The sequence below is a fragment of the Prionailurus viverrinus genome, chromosome E2 (genome assembly GCF_022837055.1).
Source record: "Prionailurus viverrinus isolate Anna chromosome E2, UM_Priviv_1.0, whole genome shotgun sequence".
In the NCBI taxonomy this organism is placed as follows: Eukaryota; Metazoa; Chordata; class Mammalia; order Carnivora; family Felidae; genus Prionailurus; species Prionailurus viverrinus.
The window spans coordinates 12,886,685-12,910,732 of NC_062575.1; the positions used below are offsets into that span (position 1 = coordinate 12,886,685).

Sequence of the window (24,048 nt, forward strand, 5' to 3'; positions counted from 1 at the left end):
TTGCCCAGTAGGGGGCGTAGCCCGAGGGTGCCAGGTTTCGGTGAGCCGTACGCAACGTCAGGGGAGGGAACAATTCTCGCCCCGCCTCTGCCATCTGCAGCGTCCTGTGATTGGAGGAAGGTCCCATCACTTGGCTGAGCCGTTGAGGTGGGAGGAAGAGGGCCCCTTCCGAGGGTGACGCTGAGGAGGTAGAGTCAGAGAGCGCTTTGGTCTGTGAGTGAGAGCGAGCGAGCCTCGGCAGCACTTCGGACGCTCCCCCACATCTCTCTGCGGTGAATGGCGGCGGGATGGAGCACGAGGGGAGCGGCGGCAGCGGAGGGTCGGCCGGGCTCCTACAGCAGATCCTCAGCCTGAAGCTCGTGCCGCGGGTGGGCAACGGGACCCTGTGCCCCAACTCCACTTCTCTCTGCTCTTTCCCAGGTACCGGCCCCGCCCCGCCCCGCGCTTGCGCACTCCGCGCTCCGTCGCCGCCGCCCGGCCGGGGGGCGCCCCTTCCCCCGCGGCGGGGTCCTCTCCGCCCGGCTGTCCCACTTTGCCAGGGCTGTATGCCTCCTGGAAGGAGGTTCCTGCTCCCTCGGCGGGGAGCTGGGGGATGTAGCTCTTCCTCCGTCGCTTCCCCGCCGGCACCTCTGGCGGACCATTCCGACTCTGCGCTGGGGGCCAGAGCGGAGGGAGCGGCCGCGAGTGGACCCGTCAGTGGAGGGAGCTCGGCCTCCACCCGAGCTGATGTTGCTGTTTGGAGTTTCCAGAAGCTCCAGGGTCAGACCGGGACCCGACAGAGCCCCGGAGGCGGTCGCGCCTGCTAGTTAGGGGCTCGAGGCGCCTGGCCCCTGTGGTCCGCGCCGGCCGCGCGGCTCTCGCAGCTCGGACGCCGAACCGTCCCGGCCGGGCTGAGGGGCGGTCCGCACTCCGCGCTGTCCTGGTGTGTAATTTCGCTCCAGCCCCGGGTGCCCCCGGGTTGTCTGCCGATCGCTCCCACCTGCGTCCAAACGCACCCACTCCGCCAGCTTCTCTTTCGAGGAATCACTTTCTGAGACCTGTTGCCGAATTCCCCACTCCCGCGTTCGAGATCTCTGACACAGATGCGTTTTCACTCTCCTTAACGCCCGCCGGAGCTTCTGCTGGGCCTGATGTAAGGGTTTTTTCAAAATTATAAGAAGGTAGAAAGCTCTCCATGCTCAGAAAACTTGAGAGGAGGAGAAATGACTGGGCAAGGCTCATAAAGGCTTTGAGGGGAGGGCGCAGTTCTGTGTTGGACCTTTAAAAGGCCAGGAGACAGAACAGTGGCGATGGAAGGGTGAGGTTGGGCTGTCCGGCAAAGGTGACTGGGAGTAAACAATTCGAGAACTGGGCCAGGGACCTGCAAAAGAAGAACGATTGGATTACTTACTGACTGCAGTCATAAACAAGGCACCTGTGATTTCTCTTCCACGGGGAAGCGACTGCCGGGCGCCATTCAGTGGACCCCCGGGACTTGGTGTGTATTTACCTGCCTAGTAGTTTCCCTGACAGCTTTGTGGGACAGCTGATGATAATAACCACTTTGGGGCAGATGCAGATGTTAGTTTGGAACTCTAGCTAAAATGATAATCTGGCAGCTCACGTTGTTTCAAAAGGTACTAAGAGCACATTTGACCGTGACAACAAATCTATGGCATTCTGGAGACACTATGAAAAATGCAATGTACACACAGTCTGGAGGTTCTGCTGGACCAGATTAGTCTGTTTGTGTTTCCTTATTTTGAAATTTTCAAACATACTGATACATTGAAGTACTTTACTTCGACTCATTATTAACATTTTCATTCTTTTGCTTTATCTCTATTTGCATATATGTGTGTGTGAATTGTGTATATACATACATACACACACGCACACAACATTTTTATTTTCTGCAGACCCATTAGAAAGGAAGTTACCAAAGTGGTGATGCTTCGTGCCTAATACTTCAGCATGTATCTTTTTTTAAATTTATTTAAATTTTTAATGCTTATTTTTCAGAGAGAGAGAGAGACAGAGTGTGAGCAGGGGAGGGGCAGAGAAAGAGGGAGGCACAGAACCCAAAGCAAGCTCCAGGCTCTGAGCTCTCAGCACAGAGCCCGACGCGGAGCTCCAACTCACAGACAGCGAGATCACGACCTCAGCTGAATTCTGATGCTTAACCAACTGAGCCACCCAGGCTCCCCACATAGCTTTTCCCTTTAAAAAAAAACCAAACAAACGAAAAAACCCAGATCTAATCCAGGATCACACTGTGCATTTAGTTGCCATGTCTCTTTAGTCTCCGTGAATCTAGAACAGTTACTCCATCTTTGTTCCTTCACATTTTTGAAGAGTCCAGCCTAATTTCATAGAATGTCCTATAATTTAAGTTTATCGATCATTTTTTTCATGCTTACATTCAGATTAAACATTTTTGTTTAGAATCCTATCTATACAGGTGATGTCCACTTCTCAGTGCATTATATCAGGAGACCTTTAACATCACGGTGTACCTTTACTAACACTGCTGTCAATAATCATTTGGTGAAGGTGGTGTTTATCGGGTCCCTCCACTGAAAGGGTACCTTAATCCTTTTGCGATAAGTCATATGTGAGGTGATACTTTGGAGCTGAATATTCTCCAGTTTGTCTATCTTTTAGTTGCCTTTTCTTTAAGATCGAGATAAGTGGATTTGGGACAGTAGTTAGACATTATGTCATAGCAGCTATGACAGCTATGAGAATTGTTTTGCTTTCAGAAAGTATTCTGAAAACAGGAAATTGCCACATGAGTTTATGGGCAGTTCTATTGATATATATGTATATATATATATATATATACATATATATATATATATATATATATATACATATATATATATATATATATATATATAATTTGGGGGAACTATAACTATTCATTCATATTCAGCAAGTATACATTGGGCCCAGTGCAGGCTCTGGGCTTGGGATATAAACATACATGAGATATAGCCCTTGATCTGAAGTTGATCAGAATGGGATGGGTAAACACTGTGTCCCTGCTGTGTCTCATCTTTAACTGGACTAATGGATGTTATAGGTATGTGGAATTTGATCCTTTTTGAGGCACCAAAGCCTGCTTACAGTGAGTTCTATTCATTGACCTGAATCTGGAATTATTTCTGTTTTGGCCTCACAGAAAAGGCTACTTGCACTTTACGCCACGTCAATATGGCAAAATCGTTGCTCTAAAATACTCTGTGGTTTGTCACCATCAGGAAGCTTTGAATTGATTTTTTTAACCTGCATTTGCAATTTAGCCATTTAGATTGCTGCCTAACCCTCCCTTTTCCAGGTTGTTCAGATTTCTTTTGTCATCGTTTTTTAGCAAATCTGAAAGGCAGATCTTGTCTTTTAGCAGGAATGATACGAACTTTCTGAAGGTAGGAATTTAAAAAAAAAATTTTTTTTTTTTCAACGTTTATTTATTTTTGAGACAGAGAGAGACAGAGCATGAATGGGGGAGGGGCAGAGAGAGAGGGAGACACAGAATCGGAAACAGGCTCCAGGCTCTGAGCCATCAGCTCAGAGCCCGACGCGGGGCTCGAACTCACGGACCGCGAGATCGTGACCTGGCTGAAGTCGGACGCTTAACCGACTGCGCCACCCAGGCGCCCCTGAAGGTAGGAATTTTTATTAATGGCAGTGTTAAAGCGTGTCCTGTGATAGTTAAACTGAAACCTACCTAGGGTTTGGTTGTGCCGTTGCCGGAGCCAAGAATGGGTCACACTCAAGACCAGTTGTTTATTCATTCACTCAGTAAGTATTTACTCAAGTGTCTGTTGCCTGCCTATTATTTTCTAGGTACCAAGTAAAGATGTGTAGTGAGCGAAACAAAGGAGGATAGAGAGAAAATGAAAGTATGGAAAGGAAGAGCTGGTGTTGTCAGACAGGAGGGAGATAGTAAGTGGCAGGTCTTGTGCGTCAGGTGGGGGAATGCCGTTACTTAGGGTCATGAGGAAGCTCTTGATGATGATGCTATTGGAGCTGCAATCTGAAGGACGTGAGGCACGAGCCATGCAGCTGTTGGGAGAAGCTTCTGGACAACGACACAGCAGGTTCAGAGCCCTGGCTCAGGAGTTTACTTAGGAAACATAAAGAAGGCCACCATGGAGGACGGAACATTGTGGGCAAAGCAGGGAGGAAGAGGTGAGGTCACCTCCCAGAGGGTGGTATGGGAGGGTTTTGAGCAGAGGACGGATGATTTGACCAACTCCTGAGTGTTCAATTCAGTGGTTTTTAGCATCTGCAGAGTTTGCACCCATCATCACAAGTAACTTTAGAATATTTTATCACCCCAACAAGAAACCTCATACTTGGGGCGCTGGTGTGGCTTAGTCAGTTGAGCGTCCAACTCTTGATTTCGGCTCAGGTCATGATCCCAGGATCGTGGGCTCAGGCCCCACGTCGGGCTCTACTCTGAACATTGAGTCTGCTTAAGATTATCCATCTTTCTCTCTTTCTCCCTCTACCCCTCTCCCTCGCTTGTGTTTGCGCTCTCTCAGATAAAAATAATAATAATAAAACAACCCCTCACAATATACTTCATACCCTTTAGCACTGATTTTCTGGCTTTGTGTGAATAGACGGAAGGCCAGATCAGGACCAAGAGGCCGCTGGAGTGAGACAGGCCAGAGGGTTACACTCAGAAACCAGCAGTGAGCAGGCAGTCAGGTAGTGGTGTCAGAAGAGAGGTGACAGCCCGCAGTGGGCAGTCCTGGTGGGAAGGCCATCACTGTTAAGGAGGAGTGGAAAGGTCTTTTGGGGAATACTCCCTGCTTTCCTTTATTCTCACACTACTCCCACGTTCACCACATTCTGACACCGAGCGTAGGGTTTTCTACACATCTACCAATTCTGTGACACTAGTTGGGTGTCCTGAAGTTCAGTTCCTACTCTGTCTACCTGGAGTTAACACTAGATTCCACAGGTAAAGGGCTCAGTTTCCCCAGTTCGTATGCCAGTCAGAAGTCTAGGTGGTTGGCTGTGCTTCTGACCGGCCGGCTCTAAGTTGGAGATTCCTATGACCCTCTTCCTTGGTTCAGTTAATTTTCTAGAGTAGTTCACAGAACCCAGGAAAATACTTTACCTACTAAATCACCAGTTTATTACACAGGATATTAAAGGATACAAATGAACACCAGATAAAGAGTTACATAGGGTGAATTCAGAAGGGATTCTGAGCAAAGGAGCTTCTGTCCCTGTGGAGCTGGGGCCTGCCACCCTCCCAGGACATAGGTGTAGTCACCAAACCCGGAAGTTCTCTGAACTCCCTGCTTTGGGGATTATATGGGGGATTAATCACGTACACGTGATTGATTATTAACTCCACTTCCAACCCTTCTCCCTTTCCAGAGGATGGAGGGTGGGGCTGAAAGTTCCATGCTTATAATCATGGCTTTCTGGTGACCATCCTGGAGCCTACCAAGAGTGCCTTCTGCGAACAAAAGAGGTGCCTGGAAATTCCAAGGGATTTGGAAGTTCTGTGTCAGAAACCAGGGTCAGAGAGCAAATATTAGGGGGTGCCTGGGTGGCTCAGTCAGTTGAGGGTCCTGTCATGATCTCACAGGTGCATGAGTTTGAGCCCCGCGTCGGGCTCTGTGCTGACAGCTCAGAGCCTGGAGCCTGCTTCAGATTCTGTGTCTCCTTTTGTCTCTGCCCCTGCCCCTGCTCATGCTCTGTCTCAAAAATAAATGTTTAAAAAAATAATAAAAGACTAAATATGAGAATAGAATATTTTCTAGCACCATTATTTTTTTCTTAAAAAATTTTTTAAATGTTTGTTTATTTGAGAGGGGGGTGCGGCAGAGTGCAAGAGGAGGAGGGGCAGAGAGCAGGCCCCAGGCTCTGAGCTTTCAGCACAGTGCCCGATGCAGGGCTCGAACTCACAAACCGTGAGATCATGACCTGAGCCGAAGTTGGACACTTAAGCAACTGACACTTAGCACCATTATTTAAAGGGTTTTTAGGAGCTCTGTCAGGAACTGGGGGCAGTAACCGATATATATGTATTTGATTTTGCAGGGGACCAGAGAGGACCATGGTGGGTAGGTGGGGTTCAGTAAGAGAGGAGTCTCACAGTGGGCAGTGTGGAGAGATGTAGGCTGATGGGCAATTAGTGTGAAGGCAGTCCAGCACTGAGTTGCAGGACCAGGTAGGACTACAGTTCCCAGGTTCCCTTAGAACCCTGGCTTCAGAGAAGCTGACCTTGTTCATTCGGTTGTTTGACCTGGAACATAAGATAGAGTGCGGCCAGCTAAAAGGATGGCTGAGTGCTGAGCCTCACCCTGCCCACTTGGCTTAGGCTTCTGCTACTCTGACTGGGGCCTGGTTGGTCTTGAGGCCTTGCTTAGAAATTGGTTGACTCAGTTGTGGAGATTAGATAGGGAGCCAGCCATTACAAACTCTTTCTGTTAATAAAGAACTCACCTAGAGGAATCTGCAGTCTGTGTGGCTTATCCCTTTAACTGAACCATCTGTCTGAAAAACAGATTCTTAAAGGTAATAAGCTCCTTGTGGGCAGCATGTTTGTCTTGTTTTGTTTCACTCAAGTGCCTGACATAGGGGATGGGCTCAGTAAATACTTGATTGTTGAAAGAATAAACTCTTGGCGCTTGTATTAGTTTGCTATTGGCCCAGTAACAACTTACCACAATTTAGTGGCTTCAAACATCGTAGAGTTCTGGAGGCCTGAAATCCAAAATGGGTCAGCAACGCTGCCTTCCTTCTGAAGGTTCTAGGAAGAATTGGTTTTCTTGCCTCTTCCGTCTTCTACAGGTCACCTGCATTCCTTGCCTCTCGCCCCCTTCCTTCATCTTTAAAGCCAGAAGCATAGCATCTTCCAAGCCCTCTGTCTCCAACCCTCCTGCCTCCTTCTACAAGCACCCTTGTGATTACATTCGGCCCACTTGGAAAAGCCGGTCTACTCACCTATCTCAGGACTCCTGACCTAATCACCTCTGCAAACTGCCTTTGCCACCTATTCATGGGCTCTGGGGATGAGTGTGTGGACATCTTTGGAGCCCAGTCTGTCACCAGTGCTTAATCTGATTGTCCCTTATAATTTTTTGTTGCAGATTAATTTTCTGATTTATACTTCAACATCAGGCAGTGCTAGGACTTCCGCCGTCAGAGTAAGCAAAGCTGAAGATAATGCGCTTGATTTGAAATAGTGAACAAAGAAATACTGTAAGATATGTAGACACAGATTTTTGACAGCATATTGAACCGAAGAAATGAAAAGTACTATATGACGATCCATAAGTAGCTATTACGTAGATAGCAAATTAAGGTGCAGTAGGTTAAAGGGAAATCGCTTAGTTTTTTTTTAAGTGTTTTATTGATTGGGGTTTGCCTTTGCTATTAAGAGTCCTTTAATAATCTCATCCATCTGAAAAGTGTTTTATAAACTAGACTACTCACCTAACATAATAAAGCCCTTTATTTCCTCCTTAATGTGACTTAAGTGATGTTCTATAAGATTTGTAGGCACTGATGGAGCTAATGGATGCAGCTCAAGGTTGTAGGAGGGTGCATGCGGTATGCTTCCCCTTCTCAGAAACTCCGGAAGTGCTGACCTGCTGTGCCACACCTTGTTTACAAATAGGCTTCTCAGCTTTCAGGAAAATTGAGATGTGGGTTGGTAGCCTAGCAGTCCTCCTCAGGCAGGTGCTGTGCACCAGGAAAATAGGGAAGGAGTGAGGGTTGGTGTTTTAGGCTGCTGTAACCAAATGCCATAGGGTGAAGTTTTTTTTTTTAATTTTTTTTTAATGTTTTTATTTATTTTTGAGACAGAGAGAGACAGAGCATGAGCAGGGGAGGGGCAGAGAGAGGGAGACACAGAATCCGAAGCAGGCTCCAGGCTCTGAGCTGTCAGCACAGAGCCCGACACGGGGCTCGAACTCACAGACTGTGAGATCATGACCTGAGCTGAAGTTGGACGCTTAACCAACTGAGCCACCCAGACGCCCCTAGGCTGAAGTGGTTTAAGTGGCTCAGTCCATTAAGCTCCTGACTCTGGCTCAGGTCATGGTCTCACGGTTTGTGAGTTTGAGCCCCACATTGGGCTCTGTGCTGACAGCTCAGAGCCTGGAGCCTGCTTTGGATTCTGTGTCTCCCTCTCTCTTGGTGCTCCTCCCCCACCCGTACTGTCTCCCTTTATCTCTCAAAGATGAATAAACTTTAAAAAATTTTTTTAAAAATAAAAACTTATTTTCTCACAGTTTTGGAGCCTGGATGGCCATGCTGTGGTGAGGGCCCCCTTAGGCTGCCTTCTTGCTATGTCCTCACGTGGCAGGGAGAGAGAGTGAGAGACGGAGAGAGAGGTCTCTCTTCCTTTCTCATCAGGCCTTGATCCTCTCGGACCCACTTTTATGCAGTTATCAATTTGGTATGTCTCTGGCAGATCAAGGCCTCACCTCCCAGCTCAATGCCCTGATGGTGCCATGGCGTCCAGTATGAAGCCAGGCTCCAGCACCGCCTTGAGTTGCTCCAGAGAGCAGTGCTTACCTCTAAAACTTGGGGAGCTCCAGCAGGGCCCGAGAGTAGTATCGGCTCAGTGGCGGGGTCTGAAGTCCGTTGTGGCAGCCAGCAGCCAGAATGACAACTGCTCTGAGTTCTTAGACGCAGATTTTGCATCCCATTGTCCACCCTGGGACGCTGGCGTTCCTGGTGCCATCATAGAATTTCACACGCTCGGTGGTGGGATAGAGGTCAGAGTCTCCACGTGATTTGGGGAGTAGCTGGTAAGGACTGTGGGATTGAAGATGGGGTTACTGCTTTGGAAGGGGACAGCATGGTTCTGTGCCATGGCGTGGGGTCAAGCTGGCAGCGGTGGAGTGCGAGGGGGCTTAGGCTGAAAAGACCAAGCTGCTGTCACTGAGCCAGGGTGCAGGAGAGGTGTGTGGGCACCAGAGCTCTGGCGGGGGCACACGTATTCGAGGGGCGGTTTCTGGACACTATATTTTTACATATATTAGCTTTTTATGTTACATATATTTCGTTTTTAAGTTTGGGACCTTACTATGTAATCACTTTATGCCCCATATTTCATGATCTAACTTGGCTTAGCAGAATTTGGCAAACCCTGTCAAACAGACCAGTTTCAACAGTATTATGAAATTTTTCTGGATAGATCTTGTTCGGCGGGGGGTAAAAAAAAAAGTCTCACAAATGGTTTGAAACTTTTTATAGCAATCTGTTTTTCACCAGAGCAAAAGTGCCAAAACACCCTCAGTCGTTTGTTATTTTTAATAAGCATTGAGCCCTAGATGGGGCACACCTGATACTTTCATTCAAAGCATGAACTAGGTGTCCTAATTCAGGTATGTGTCGAATATAGTGTTAATTGAAGCTTTAGGTGAGTCAAAATGAGCAAAGAATTAGTATAGCCATCGGTGACAATGCCAAGGGTGGCTTGGGGGCATTTGGCTCCCACCCACAACAAGAATAAGAAATTGGGGGGGGCGCCTGGGTGGCGCAGTCGGTTAAGCCTCCGACTTCAACCAGGTCACGATCTCATGGTCCGTGAGTTCGAGCCCCGCGTCAGGCTCTGGGCTGATGGCTCAGAGCCTGGAGCCTGTTTCCGATTCTGTGTCTCCCTCTCTCTCTGCCCCTCCCCCGTTCATGCTCTGTCTCTCTCTGTCCCAAAAATAAATTAAAAAACGTTGAAAAAAAAAATTTAAAAAAAAAGAATAAGAAATTGGGAAGGAAACATGCACAGCAGTAATTCTTTTTTTTTTTTTTTTTTTTTTTTTTTTGAGAGTGAAGAGTGAGTGGGGGAGGGACAGAGAAGGAGAGGATCCCAAGCAGGCTCCGTGCTGTCACTTGGGAGTCTACCTCATGGGGATCGATCTCACGAATTGTGAAATCACGATCAGAACTGAAATGGAGTCTGATGATCAACTGCCCAACCGTCTGAGCCCCCCGGCGCCCCCGCACAGCAGTCATTCTTACGACTGCTTCAGATGCAGCTTGAAGAAGAGCCCCTGGTCCTGCCCTTCCCGGTGTCTACGCTCCCCAAGCCAGTTAGTGCTCCTCGTCGTTTCTGTAATTGTTCATTCCAATCCCACCAACCTTCCCAAACTGTTCTTTTGGAAACAAAAGCCTTTTTTCTTCTTTTTCTACTTTCTTTTAATAATAACTCTGTAAAAGCCAGTAAGCAGCTAGAAAAGCTTTTTAAGAAAAATCAAAGTAAAAAGTGAATTGTCATTAGCCCTACCCCAACGTATCCCACTCCCCAGAAATAAGGCTCTTGTGTAGCTTGCCAGCATGGAGCATGCGTGGGGCCCAATAGGGCTCTGCCCCAGCCCCCACTGGCACTGTGGGCTCTGGCAAGTTCCTTCCCTCCCTCTGCCTCTGTTTCCTCAGCCAAGAGCCAGGGATATCATGTGCCTCACAGAGTTGTTTAGAAGATTGCACTGGTTAAGATTTGTAAAGCACTTAGAACAGCGCCTGCACATGTCCTCAATATTTATTAAGTACACCTACATCCAGACTGTTTTCCGAATTCATAGACTTACGCACACGTTTGTTTCTTTTGTTTTTATAAAAACAGAGTCTTCTGTACACTCTTCTGGAACTTGTTTTTTTTTTTTCCTTCCCACTGTGGCTTGGGCATCTTATCCCATCAGTATATAAAGATCTATCCCATGTTTTTACGTGATAGTATAATGTTACAGTATGTAGGGGCGCCTGGGTGGCCCAGGCGGTTAAGCATCCAACTTCAGCTCAGGTCATGATCTCACGGTTCATGAGTTCGAGCCCCGTGTTGGGCTCTGTACTGACAGCTCAGAGCCTGGAGCCTGCTTCGGATTCTGTGTCACCCTCCTCTGCCCCTCCCCCACTTGCACTCTGTGTGTGTGTGTGTGTGTCTCTCAAAAATAATTTTTAAATGTTACATTATGTAGCTGCACCAAAACATGTTTGACAAGTCCTACACTGATGGACGTACAGTTGGCATCTAGTCTTTGCCATTACAGACAATGCTGCCGGGAACCCCTTGTTATCTCCGGCCTTGCCTGCATGTGTATTCCTGTCGGCTGTATTCCTGGAAGTAAAGTCTCTGTGGCAAAGGTGTGCACACTGGACTTTCTTGGATACACCCTTCTAAATTACCCTCCAGAAAGGTTTTCTAGTTTGTACTCCTATTGGGAGTGTAAGGTGGGGCCTGTGAAATAGTGTCCGGACAACCCTTTACTGCTCAAAACCTTTAATGGTACTTTTAGGGCTTTCACACTGAAGTCTTTAGTCTGGCCTTGAAAGCCCACCATAGTGTGACCCCATCTGTCTTTGTAGCTTTTTTTTTTTTTTTTTTTTAAGTAGTCTCCACGCCCAATGTGGGGCTTAAAGTCATGACCCTGAGCTCAAGAGTCACATGCTGTACTGACTGAGCCAGTCAGGCGCCCCTATCTTTGTAGCTTTAACTGCTTTTAATCTTATAAACCCTCTGTTTTAGTCAGGACACTCATTTTTACTCCGGGAAGTTTTGCCCCAGGAGGACATCTGGCAAAGTCTGGAGATAATTTTGGTCATTGCAACTGGGGGGAGACCAGTACTGGCATGTAGTGGGGAGAGGCTAGGGTGCTGCTCCGTGTCCTGCGATGCACAGGACAGCCCCACAACAAAGGGTTGACTGGTCCAGATGTCGGTAGTGCTGTGGTCCCGAATCTCTAAGTTTAAGCTGTTGACTGGTCTCTGAAACTGCCTGTTACTTACCTGCTCCTAGCGCAAGGATGGACAATATATTTTATCTCACATGACACCTTCGTTGTATCCATGTGGGTAGCTAAGGGGCTATTTTTGAGAATTCTGAAGGCTTGCCTGGGTTCACTGAGGGGAATTGCTCTGTCTGCTGTTTACCAGATTGCAAAGTCTTGAGGGCAGGGTGGTATCTCCTCCTTTTTTGTATTTTCTGAGGTGGCTCATGCATAGGTTTTTAGACATAGTTGGTGATCATATATTTTAATGTTGCCTAAATTACAGTCATCTTAAAAGTCAATTAGACATTCTCCCTAGGAACTAGTTGCGCTAACCTGCCCCCTCACTTATGTGCCGTTTGTCTCTAAGGCAGACATTTATATTTTCTGGTATTTATTTCATATCTTAAAGAGCTTTGCTATTCTAAGACGTGATGGCCTGATATGAATTTATGTATGTATGTATGTATGTATTTAGGACCTTTATCCGTGGTAACCTATATTAAAAACATTGATCACTTACATGTAACACCCAGTGCTCATCACAAGTGTCCTCCTTAATGTCCGTTACCCATGTAGCCTGTGCCCCACCCACCTTCCCTTCAGCAACTCTGTTCTTTATAGTTAAGAATAGTTACGAGTCTCTTACGGTTTGCCTCCCCTTCTGTTTTTATCTTATTTAATTTTTCCTTCCATTACCCTGTGTTCCTTTGTTTTGTTTCTTAAATTCCACATGGGTGAAATCATATGGTATTTGCTTTGCTCTAACTTACCTCGCTTATTAGCATAATGTACCCTAGTTCCATCCACGTCATTGCAAATGGTGAGATTTCTTTTTTTTTTTTTTTTTTTTATGGCTGAGTAGAAAATGATTGTTGTGGAGTACCTGGGTGGCTTGGTCAGTTGAGCATTCAGCTCTTGATTTTGGCTCAGGCCATGATCTCATGGCTCATGAGCTCAAGCCCCACATCAGGCTCTGAGCTAACAGTGCAACGCCTACTTGGCATTCTCTCTCTGTCTCTCTGTCGCTCTCTCTCAAAATAAAAAAAATTTTTAACTTAAAAAAAAATTTAAAAAAAGGAAACGACTGTTGAATGAATAAAACTGTAAAGCTTTTCCATCGTAGAAGTCTAACATGATTGATCATTTTAGGGGTTGACCAAGTTCTTCTGGAAATGGCCAGATAGTAAATATTTCAGACTCTGCAGGCCACGTGCTCTTTGTCACTGTTTCAGCTCTGCTCTTGTAGCTTGAAAGCAGGCCTAGACAAGATTTAAATGAATGGGCATGGCTGCGTTCAGTGAGAGTGTATGCGCAAAACCAGGTGGTGGCCTGAGGGCCGTGGTTTGCTAATCCCTCTAGAACCGTCAATATTTAGATATTTGACTGCTGAACCTACCTGGCACCTGGATGGCTTTGAAAATGAAATAAGCGGGTATGATGACGAGCCCTTGGTAATTCCTGTACTAGGAAAGTCTGTGACTTGTGACCTTTCTTTGCTTTTCCTTGTAGAGATGTGGTATGGTGTGTTCCTGTGGGCACTGGTGTCCTCTCTCTTCTTCCATGTCCCTGCTGGATTACTGGCCCTCTTCACCCTCAGACATCACAAATATGGTAGGTTCATGTCTGTAAGCATCCTGTTGATGGGCATCGTGGGACCAATTACTGCTGGAATCTTGACAAGTATGTTAGACATTAAAATACCAGTCATACGTTTCCTATGACTAGTCACTTAATTTCAGGACCCATTTTAGAAACATGTCTGTGTGAAATGAAGAAAAAAGGGTGGCTTTTAACCACGGGCGCTTTCTTTAGCATACTGTTTTTCTCTTATCTCTAACCCCCGCCTCTCCCTCCTATGATTTGGCTAACACCTTTGACTTCCGAAGTTGTATTTTCTCTCACTGGCTTCAGATAAGCCATGTGAGGCTTTTGAGATGTAGTAAAACTACATTTTGAAATCTAGTAAAAGGTGTTTATCTTTTTGGAAGCTACTGCTCCTTTCTTGTCAGCTATCAATTGACCGATGGCATCGAAAGATTGTTGACGAGGGCCTTCTCCTCACTCAGGATGAATAATAATTTTTTAAGGATGGAAGAATAATTCTAGTTCAGAAAAGTACCTGATTTGAGGCACCTGGGTGACTCAGTCGGTTGAGCATCCGACTTCAGCTCAGGTCATGATTTCATGGTTTGCGAGTTCGAGCCCCACACATGGTTTGCTGCTGTCATTGCAGAGCCTGCTTCAGATCCTCTGTAACCTCCCCTCTCTGCCCCTCCCCCACTCATACTCTTTGAAAAATTTTTTTTTTAATGAATGGTTCCTGATTTGTCTTCTGGTTATTTTTTTCCCCTGTCAAAACTTTCTGAATAAGAATTGGAGGGGCGTCTGGGTGGCTCAGTCAGTTGAGCGTCGGACTTCAGCTCGGGTCATGATCTCACGGCTTGTGGGTTCGAGCCCCATGTCAGGCTCTGTGCTGACAGCTCAGAGCCTGGAACCTGCTTCAGATTCTGTTTCCCTCGGTCTCTGCCCCTCCCCCGCTTGCACTCTGTCTCTGTCTCTCTCTCTCTCAAAAAATAAATAAACATTTAAAAATAAATTGGAATAACACAGGCACCTGGGTGGCTCAGTCGGTTGAGCTTGGCTTCAGCTCAAGTCATGATCACACAGTTCGTGGGTTCGAGCGCCTCATCAGGCTCTGTGCTGGCAGCTCAGACCCTGGAACCTGCTTCAGATTTTGTGTCTCCCGCTCTCTCTGCCCCTCCCCCGCTCATGCTCTGTATCTCTCTCTCTCTCTCAAAAATGTTAAAAAATTTTTTCAAAGAACTGGAATAATAATTATAAATTGTTTTTACTTGTTTTTGGCTTTTGTTGATATCATAAGGATGAGAATCAGTTTAGGTCATTTTTAAGCTCATGATTAAATATAAATATATTTTATATAAATTAAAAGCTCCAGAAACGAAAACTAAAAACACTCCATTATCACATCCCTAAGTGAAAACCTCAGTTTGCATTTTGGTATATGTTTTCAGACTTTTTTCCAGGTGCACATGTAAACCTAAGTACATGCTGAAAAGATAGAAACACAACATTCCTGCTAATTTGTAATTTTTGTGTGAGTTTGTGCATTTAAGCCTTGAGCTCTAAATGGAACTGCCCCTCTGCCTTTTCTTTGACTTGAGGTTTTTTTTCTTTTTGAGGACAAAGTGGCCTCATTTCTTTGTGTTCTGTAGGTGGTGAAACCTTTGTGATAACAGGAGGAGAAGGCCAGTTTTCTCTTGTCTGCATTAAGGTGTTTCCATAACTGGCTTTATATAGTATTTTTAACTGTATCACCTGCTGCTGCTCTTTAGAGACCCTCTGTTCCAGTTTCCTTATTGGATTACCGGCTCCTAGGAGCTGTCTCAGATTTCTCATCAGTAAAATAAGGATAATTCTACCCTCCTCAGATGCTGTGTGATGATAAAAGGAAATAATGTTTATTTAAAGTACTTAACATAATACCTAACACTTAGGAATCGTGCAATAAATGTGTCCATTCTCTCTTTAAGACTCTGGGGAAGAGAGTCCATTTCCTTCCCATTTTACTGCTCCTCCTGGTTTGCTTTTTTCCGTTCTTCCCTTCTTCATCATCTAGGCCCCACCTTAGGGCCTACTTCAAGTTTCTTACACTTCTTTCTACCCAACCCACTTGTTTTGGAGCTAAATTATGAAGGGGCCTGATGCAGCAGGTGCCTTGCAGATGTTAATAACATAGGCACTGTATGCATAGGCACTGGAGGTGGGCATTTGAAAGTCACAGATGTTCCAGGCAACCAATACAGATACTGGTTAATTTGCTCTTTCTTCTTCTTCGAATTTGTTAATATGTTTTCATATCACATGTGTAAAATGTGTAGGCATTTGATTGAGATGCTGTATGTTGTCTTGTATTATTCAAAATCTGTTTCATGCTGTGCTTTCTCTGTTCCAGCTTGATCTGAGTATCATGAGAATAGGGATCTTAGAAAACATACAGGCAAATACCTGTTTGCAGGAATGAACACACTGACCAAGGAGGATTCTGTTTGGAATGGTCTTTGAGAGGAGGGTCATCTGGGAACTTTGGATCTATTATTGTCAAACTAATGAAATCTTGGCTCTCTCAATACAATGCTGAGTCCCTGTAACAGTTCATCTGGGTTTCTAGGGAGGTACAGATGTTTGTGTTTGGTTTACTCCGTTTCTAGAAAGTTGTGGTGACTTAGCGTAATAAAGACGATTAATGATGTGGGGAACAGAAAGGACCCCCTTAGCACCTCTGGCCTCATGCCCTCTGAATTAGTAACAACTTCATAAACGTAGAGTCACCCTTTCCTTTTCCCTCTGCTCCTCCTCCGTCCACTTTGGGAGGGTAGCTGAGTACAGTAGAAGGCAGAGCGGGCGTCTCTGGCTTTTTCTGAAATATTTCTTGCTCGGTTTCCCTGGAAAGTTTCATTGGCATTCATTACCAAAATTTTATTAGGTACCTGTTAAATGCTAAGCATGGCAAATAAGAGATGTTTTTGTGATGAGTTTGTAATCAGGTCATGTGGAAATTTGTGATTTGGGTTATGATTTCCAGATTATTTTATTCAGTCTGAAAGCACTAATCAGTAATTTATAAGTCATATGGAGAATACTTAAAATCTAAAGAAAAGTATAGGGAGAATAAGACATTTCTATGATATTTAAATTTTAATGTAAAAAAATCTGGAATATTCTACTTAGGGTAGGATTTTAAGTACTGTATTTTCCTGATTATATTAACCTTGATTTTTTTTTTTTTTTTAACACTCTTGAATTTTTAAACAGGTGCTGCAATTGCTGGAGTGTACCGAGCAGCAGGAAAGGAGATGATACCATTTGAAGCCCTCACCTTGGGCACCGGACAGACATTCTGTGTAGTAGTGGTCTCCTTTTTACGGGTTTTAGCTACTCTATAGCGAACACCCTTATACCCCGATGGCAAACCTCAGTTTTACAGAATCCTCAAAAAGAATACATTATGGAATGTAGTGTTTTCTTAATTCTTCAAATGGAAGAAACTTGGATGAAGAAATACGTGTGAAGAACGACATTTCAGCCCTTTCTGCGATTTGAAGCTCCAGGAATCGAAGATCTTACTGGACTCTTATTGTTCTCAACCAAAACAAATCAAGTGGGTTTTTTTGGGGGGAGGGGGGCGGTATTTAAGTAGTTTTACAGGTGCACCTTTACCCAAGCTAGGTCAACAATGCTTCTAGATTGACATCCTTTGCACTGAAATGTATAATAATCTGTGAGAAAATGCAATGTTGCCTATAACAGAGAAACTATGAAAAATACTGGTTTCTTTCCGAACAGAGTATACCATACTAAAACCTTATTTAATCTAATCTTGATTAGAATTTGGCAGACTCTTCTTTTGCTACGTCTTCATGACAGTAAGTGCCAAGTAGGTTTTGGTTGAGTAGAGCTTTGAGAACAAATTTGGTGAAACAGCACAGGAAAAAACCCTACAACACAAGTAGTGGCTTCAGTTCCACTGCTGAAAGAAAAAGAAGATGATGTGACATTTTATGGAAAACTATCTTGACCTCTGATTACTTAACATATTTTAAGAGATGTGAATCTATTGTTTTGTACATTTTACCAGAATAAGCTAGCTGACTGAGACTTTTTTGCCTCCCAAGTTCCTGTACCCCTTTTCTTGTCACTTTCATTCTCTTGATTTTGGTTAATTGGAAATAAACCCTATTAAATAGCTTGAGTTCAAAATTTTAAGCCAGATCGGTTAGGATGCTGTTTGGACAGTGAGGTACCAAAAAAACTGTTTTTTGTTTAAGCATTGTTACAGTTTTTCTTAGTGACTTTAGTTGAAATTGTTGAAATGTAGCTTAAACTAGGGTAGAGGTTATTGATTTCTTAGTCTTAATATGGTTACCACTTTTACAGTATTGGGGGTCACTCCCAGAAAGTGCCTAAAATTTAATTTTCAGATATACTTCCACATTTTACATTTCCCTTCAAGAGACTCTATTTCCTTACAGAGAATTAAACATCGTTTCTTTAACCCAATTTTAGCTATCTTAATTTTTCTTCTGCCTAAATTGCTTTTTTTTTAAAATGTCTGAAAACTGTGACCTTCAAAAGAAAAAGGATAGCAAAAATTAGATCTCTAAATTGATCCTTACCACCTAACTGCGTTGTATGGAATACAGTCATTCTGTTTTCAGAATAGTTTCTGATTCATTAAACCTGATGTTTTTAAAGGTAAGTTTTCATTGTGACAGTAAGGCTAACGGCCCATGAGGTCATGTACACACAAACAATATCTATTCCATTTAAAGCAATATGCCCTCCAGCTTCTGATTAAAAATAGCCTGGAAGATGAACTTATCAGGGAAAGTCAAAAAGGAAAAATTACAAAGAGGTCACAAAATTAACTGGAGAGTTCCTTCTAACTAATAGGCCATTAGACCACTTATCAAAATTACAGTGACATATATTCAGACTAGGTGGAAAATTACAAGAAGACTTGGAATGCCAGCAAATGTTTTTATACATTCCCCAAGTTTTCTCTCCAATGCTCAAATCTTTCTTTCAAGCAAATGTAGCCTTTTTTTTTTTTTTAAAGAGATTGTATTTTTAAGTAATCTCTACACCCAACATGGGGCTCAAACTCACAACCCTAAGATCGAGAGTTGCTTCCTCCACTGGCTGAGCCAGTCTGGTGCCCCTAAGTCTTTAAATAAGACTCCTTTTTCCAGTTCAAGGAGCTGTGATTTTTGCAAAGTAGCCCTTCAATTTAAGACACTTGGGGACAGGGGTGCCTGAGTGGCTCAGTCGGTTGAGTGTCTGACTCTTGATGTTGACTCAGGTCATCATCTCACGGTTTCTGGGTTCAAGCCCTGCTTTGGGCTCCTCACGGAGCCTGCTTGGGATTCTCTCTCTCTCTCTCTCTCTCTCTCTCTCTCTCTCTCTCTCTCTCTCTTTCTCTCTCTTCCTCTCTCTCCCCCCTCCTCCTCTCCCTCCTCCCTCTCCTCCCTGCTCTCTCAAGATAAACTCTAAAAAAAAAAAGAAAAAGTGGGGACATTATATCCTTTATTGTAGAAAATTATTTTAATCATCTCTCTCGAAATATACCTCTTATTAGAATTCTCACCTAAAACATTTTGGATAGAATTTCACAAGTTAAACACGTGGGCCTATGGTTGGTAGGCCCCTCTTCCTGAATACTAATTTTTGAACATACTGATAGGTGATTTAAATATTTGGTTATTTTTCTTTTAGAGCCAAGACACAAAAGTTAGTGCATTTTGAAAGGTGTTTTTGTTCCCATCTTTGTTTGTTTGTTTGTTTGCCATATTTTGATGATCTGCTTTTTTAAAACTTCAAATATAAACTATATCTTTAAATTACTGAATATTTCATCCATCTCCATATGTGAACATTCTACTGTGAATAAATTTCTATAGACCTTTATATAGATTGAGCTTTGTAGCTTGAGATGTTTTTAAGGAAAAACTATTTGGATGATAAAGAATGTCTATTCTTTTTTGGATTTTTTTTTTTTTTAATTTCTTGTCTCAAATACACAATTATTTGGGGGTGGTCACTCGTGGAAAAATACTGGCATTTGTGCTGAACATTTTATTTTACCATATATAGGTTTGTAGAATTTTTGCCAACAACTGGCTTTCTGCTTTCTTAGTGGCTGTGCAAACACCCCTTCCCAGCTAGATATCCACTTTTTTTTTTTTTTAAGTATTTTTTATGCAGGGGAAGGAGGCAGCTTGCAGTCATAAAAGCTGGATTCTTTAATACGGGGGCTTGGCGGGGGTGGGGGAGGCATTTCACAAAAACTTAAGTCCATGTACAAATTGCAATGAATATTCCACAAGAAGGATGTCTCTTTGTGCTCTTAACTCATTTTTAAATTTTGCAGCAAAACATTTACTGGAAATGTCTAAACCAGTGAGAAAAAGTTGATGCAAATCATTAAGCCATTCCTTATGTTTTCTAATTTTTTTTAATGTTTTATTTATTTCTGAGAGAGAGAGAGAGAGAGAGAGAGAGAGAGAGAGAGAGCGTGAGTGGGGGAGGGACAGAGAGAGAGGAAGACAGAATCCGAAGCAGGCTCCAGGCTCCGAGCTGTCAGTACAGGGCCTGATTTGGGGCTCGAACTCCCCAACTGTGAGATCATGACCTGAGCTGAAGGCAGCTGCTTAACCGACTGAGCCATCCAGGCACCCCATGTTTTTTAAATTTGGAATTGTATGTTGGCTTTCGGTTTCAGTGTCCTTTCTGACTGCTCTGGTGTGTATTAAGTTCTCACTACAACTGCAGTGCATATCGACCTTCCCTAAGAAACCGTTTCCTGGGAGGTGAGGCCGGCCGCCATCAGCCAGCCCCAGGCAGGAAGTGTGGTGTGTGTGCATTTCTGTTTCGTGCATTAGTTTGGCTGGTTGTCACTAAAATCAGCTTAGCTTTTGTATTAGATTATTTCACCAACTGCTACAGTCCAAATGATCAAATCTTTGTACAATAGAAAATTATTTAAATTTTATTTTTCTACTGACATTTCTAATTCTGGTATAAATGTTTATCAATAAAGAATTTCAATTCTGTGAACTGGGACTATTTACTTTTTATTTTTATTTTTTTTTTATTTAAAAAAAATTTTTTTTTTCAACGTTTATTTATTTTTGGGACAGAGAGAGACAGAGCATGAACGGGGGAGGGGCAGAGAGAGAGGGAGACACAGAATCGGAAACAGGCTCCAGGCTCTGAGCCATCAGCCCAGAGCCTGACACGGGGCTCGAACACACGGACCGCGAGATCGTGACCTGGCTGAAGTCGGACGCTTAATCGACTGCACCACCCAGGCGCCCCTAGGACTATTATTTTTATATTCAGTGGCCAATGAACTGAATCTTGCAGTAACGTCTGACTTAAATTTAGGGAGTTTTAAATAACTTACTACTTAACATATGTTTGGCTGTATTCCTTTTATGTTCAACGTCTTACTAATTTATGGTAAAATTCTTGTTCAAAGGTGTGATTAAACTGTACTTAATATGTAATCTTGAGTCCTCTTAACTGCACTTTGTGGGCTAGATCTTATCAACTGGAAGCTTTTTGTATGAAACCACACTGGCATGGACAAAAGCTGGTAAGATGTATGAAAAAGAAATATTTCAACAGTAAATTCATGTGACGAGAGGCTCCCAACATTGGTTTAGTACTCTTCATTGACATTGTAAGTCTTTTTCTGTTCTGCCATTTTCAGCAAATTGGATCGGCCTCTTTGGGTAGCTTACATCATGGGCACAAGATGACGACTGTAGTTCCTGGCATTGTAGACAGACAATGTCTGGCAGTAGACTGCCCATCCACCATGTCTCTGTAGTTTTTATTGAAGCATAATATACGGTAAAGTGCACAAATCTCAAATGTGTAGCTTGATGAACGTGTATGTGTTCACACATTTATGCTGAATACCACTCAGATCAAGGTACAGAACAATATTTAGCATCCCAGGAGAACTCTACATGCAGAGTTTGGCCAGAAGCCCCCAAGACTGTATGTATCCAGGACCTAAGAGGAGGAGCTTGTCTTCAGTTTTCAAAAGGTGATAACCCAAGATTGGACAATGGAAAGAGACTGTAGAAGTGGAGGGGCTGAAGGTGCTGAGTATGGGGGCACCTGGTTGAGCATCTGACTTCGGCTCATGTCTTGATCTCACAGCTCATGGGTTTGAGCCCCACGTCAGGCTCTGTGCTGACAGCTCAGAGCCTGGAGCCTGCTTCGGATTCTGTGTCTCCCTCTCTCTCTCTGCCCCTCCCCTGCTCACACTCTGTCTCTTTCTCAAAAATAAATAAAGGTGCTGAGTATGGTAGAGAGGACCCCACAAACTCTTGCTAAGACAACACAGTAATAATGAACCAGGAATCTTCTAGGGAGTTTGTACTCTGGCCAACTGGAGAGCCCTGTCTAAAGGGGCCAACCATTACTTAGTCCCTTACTTTATGGGATTTTGAGCCCAGTATGTCCAGATTTTCCAGTTTTTCAGGGGAAGTTGGAAATCTAGGTTGACATCTCAATTTTTAAGTGCTTGCAACAAACTTGAATTCACATAAAATGCTTTTCAGGTCAAACAATGCATGCCTTTGAGCTGGATTTGGGCTCTGTTAAACTATTTGAAATAGGGGCGCCTGGGTGGTGCAGTCGGTTAAGCGTCCGACTTCAGCCAGGTCACGATCTCGCGGTCCGTGAGTTCGAGCCCGGCGTCAGGCTCTGGGCTGATGGCTCGGAGCCTGTTTCCGATTCTGTGTCTCCCTCTCTCTCTGCCCCTCCCCCGTTCATGCTCTGTCTCTCTCTGTCCCAAAAATAAATAAAAAACGGTGAAAAAAATTAAAAAAAAAAACTATTTGAAATAATGGAAACTAGCTCCTACCCTGATTATCCTTAAAGTGGCTGGAAACTGTGAATTTGAACAAATGCATGGAGTGACAGTGAGCTGCAAAGAGACTGGGAGAAATGAGATGATGCTGGGGGAGAGTGTGTTGGAGAATTCTAACACATCCTTTTCCCCAGGGGCAAAAGGCTACATCCCAGTTTGTCACTGCAGGGTCCATTTACAGTGTCCAAGGAAAGAGGCTGGCATGGTAAACTCCCAAATACTGAGGCCTAATTTCACATCTACTTTTCTCTTATCCTCCCATAAGGACGATCTACCTAAAGCACAGACCCGAATGTAAGAACTAAAACTATAAAGCTCAGAAGAAAACGAGAGTATGTTTTGTGATCTTGAGTTAGGCAAAGCCTTCTTAGATAGAACCCCAAAAGCACAAGGGACCAGAGAAAAATAAATTGGACTTGGTCAAAATTTAAAAATGTTATGCTTCAAAGGATGCCATCAAGGGTGTAGAAAGACACGCCACAGAATAGAAGGAATTATTCAAGTCCTATGGTTTATAAGAGACAGCTATTTAGAATATATAAAGAACTCTTAAAACTCAATAATAAAAAGACAAATGATGGGGCACCTGGGTGGCTCAGTGGGCTAAGTGTCCGACTTCGGCTCAGGTCATGATCTCGTGGTTCGTGGGTTCGAGCCCCGCGTCTGGCTCTGTGCTGACGGCTCGGAGCCGGGAGCCTGCTTCGGATTCTGTGTCTCCCTCTGTCTGCCCCTCCCCTCCCCTGCTCGTGCTCTGTCTCTCTCTGTCAACAATAAATAAATGTTAAAAAAATAAATAAAAAGACAAATGACCTGGTTTCAAAATGGGCAAAAGATCTGAATAGACATTCTCCGAAGAACATATATCATGGCCAATAAAGACATAAAAAGATGTTTAATATCAGTCATCAGGGAAGTACAAATAAAAACTACAATGAAATGCCACTCACACCCACTAGGATGGCTTTAATAAAAAAGACAAGGGGTTTGGCAAGGTGTGCAGAAACTGGAACCTTCAGGCATTGTTGTTGAGGTTATAAAATGGCACAGCTGCTTTGGGAAGCAATCTGGTGGTTCCCCGAAAGGTAAAGCATATGATTTCTATATGATCAAGCAATTCCACAGGTACATCCCAAAGAGAAATTACCTCCGAAGATGTGTTAAGTGAAAGGAGACAGTTACAAAAGACCACATGTTGTATAATACCATTTACATGAAAAGTCCAGAATAGGCAAGTTTATAGAGACAGATTAGCCTGAGGCTGGGGATTGGGGAGAAATGGGTCAGAGGCTCATTTTTTTATGTGATGGCTGCACAAGTCTGAATTTACCAGAACTATTGAGTTGTGCACTTTAAAGTTTATTTATTTAGGCAATCTCTACACCCAACATGGGGCTTGACCTCACAACCCCAAGATCAAGAGCCACATGCTCTACCAATTGAGCCAGCCAGGCACCCCTGAACTGTGTACTTCAGATGGGTACATTTTATGGTCTGTGAATTATGTTTCAATTAACTTTTTATTTATTTATTTGTAATGTTTTATTTTATTTTTGAGAGAGAGAGAGAGAGAGAGAGAGAGAGAGCACAAGTGTGGGAGGGGCAGGGAGAGGGGGAAACACAGAATCTGAAGCAGGCTAGGCTCTGAGATGTCAGCACAGAGCCCGATGCAGGGCTGGAACCCATGAACCACGAGATCATGACCTGAGCTGAAGTTGGACACTTAACTGACTGAGGCACCCAGGTGTCCCCAATTAGGCTGTTTTTAAAAGTTTGCTGCTATAGTGCCACCACAGTGCCCCTTTTTAACATTTATTTTTATTTTTATTTTTATTTTTATTTTCAAGCTAGTTAACATACAGT

The 24,048-nt window shown here is 43.9% G+C and overlaps 1 protein-coding gene across 4 annotated transcripts; it reads left to right on the forward strand.

Annotated features, from left to right (window-relative positions):
* The first annotated feature begins 127 nt into the window (after positions 1-127).
* Positions 128-18,389, forward strand: TMEM170A (transmembrane protein 170A). Of its 4 annotated transcripts, none has more exons than XM_047836678.1 (3): positions 128-420; positions 13,233-13,403; positions 16,557-18,389. In XM_047836678.1, the coding sequence occupies exons 1-3, from the start codon at positions 288-290 to the stop codon at positions 16,685-16,687; spliced, it is 435 nt and encodes a 144-aa protein (XP_047692634.1). In that variant the 5' UTR covers positions 128-287; the 3' UTR covers positions 16,688-18,389. The 4 variants fall into 4 exon arrangements, with proteins under 4 accessions (XP_047692634.1, XP_047692635.1, XP_047692636.1 ...); XM_047836679.1 differs by having other exon boundaries at positions 13,233-13,334; XM_047836680.1 differs by lacking the exon at positions 128-420 and adding an exon at positions 483-1,132.
* Positions 18,390-24,048: the final 5,659 nt, after the last annotated feature.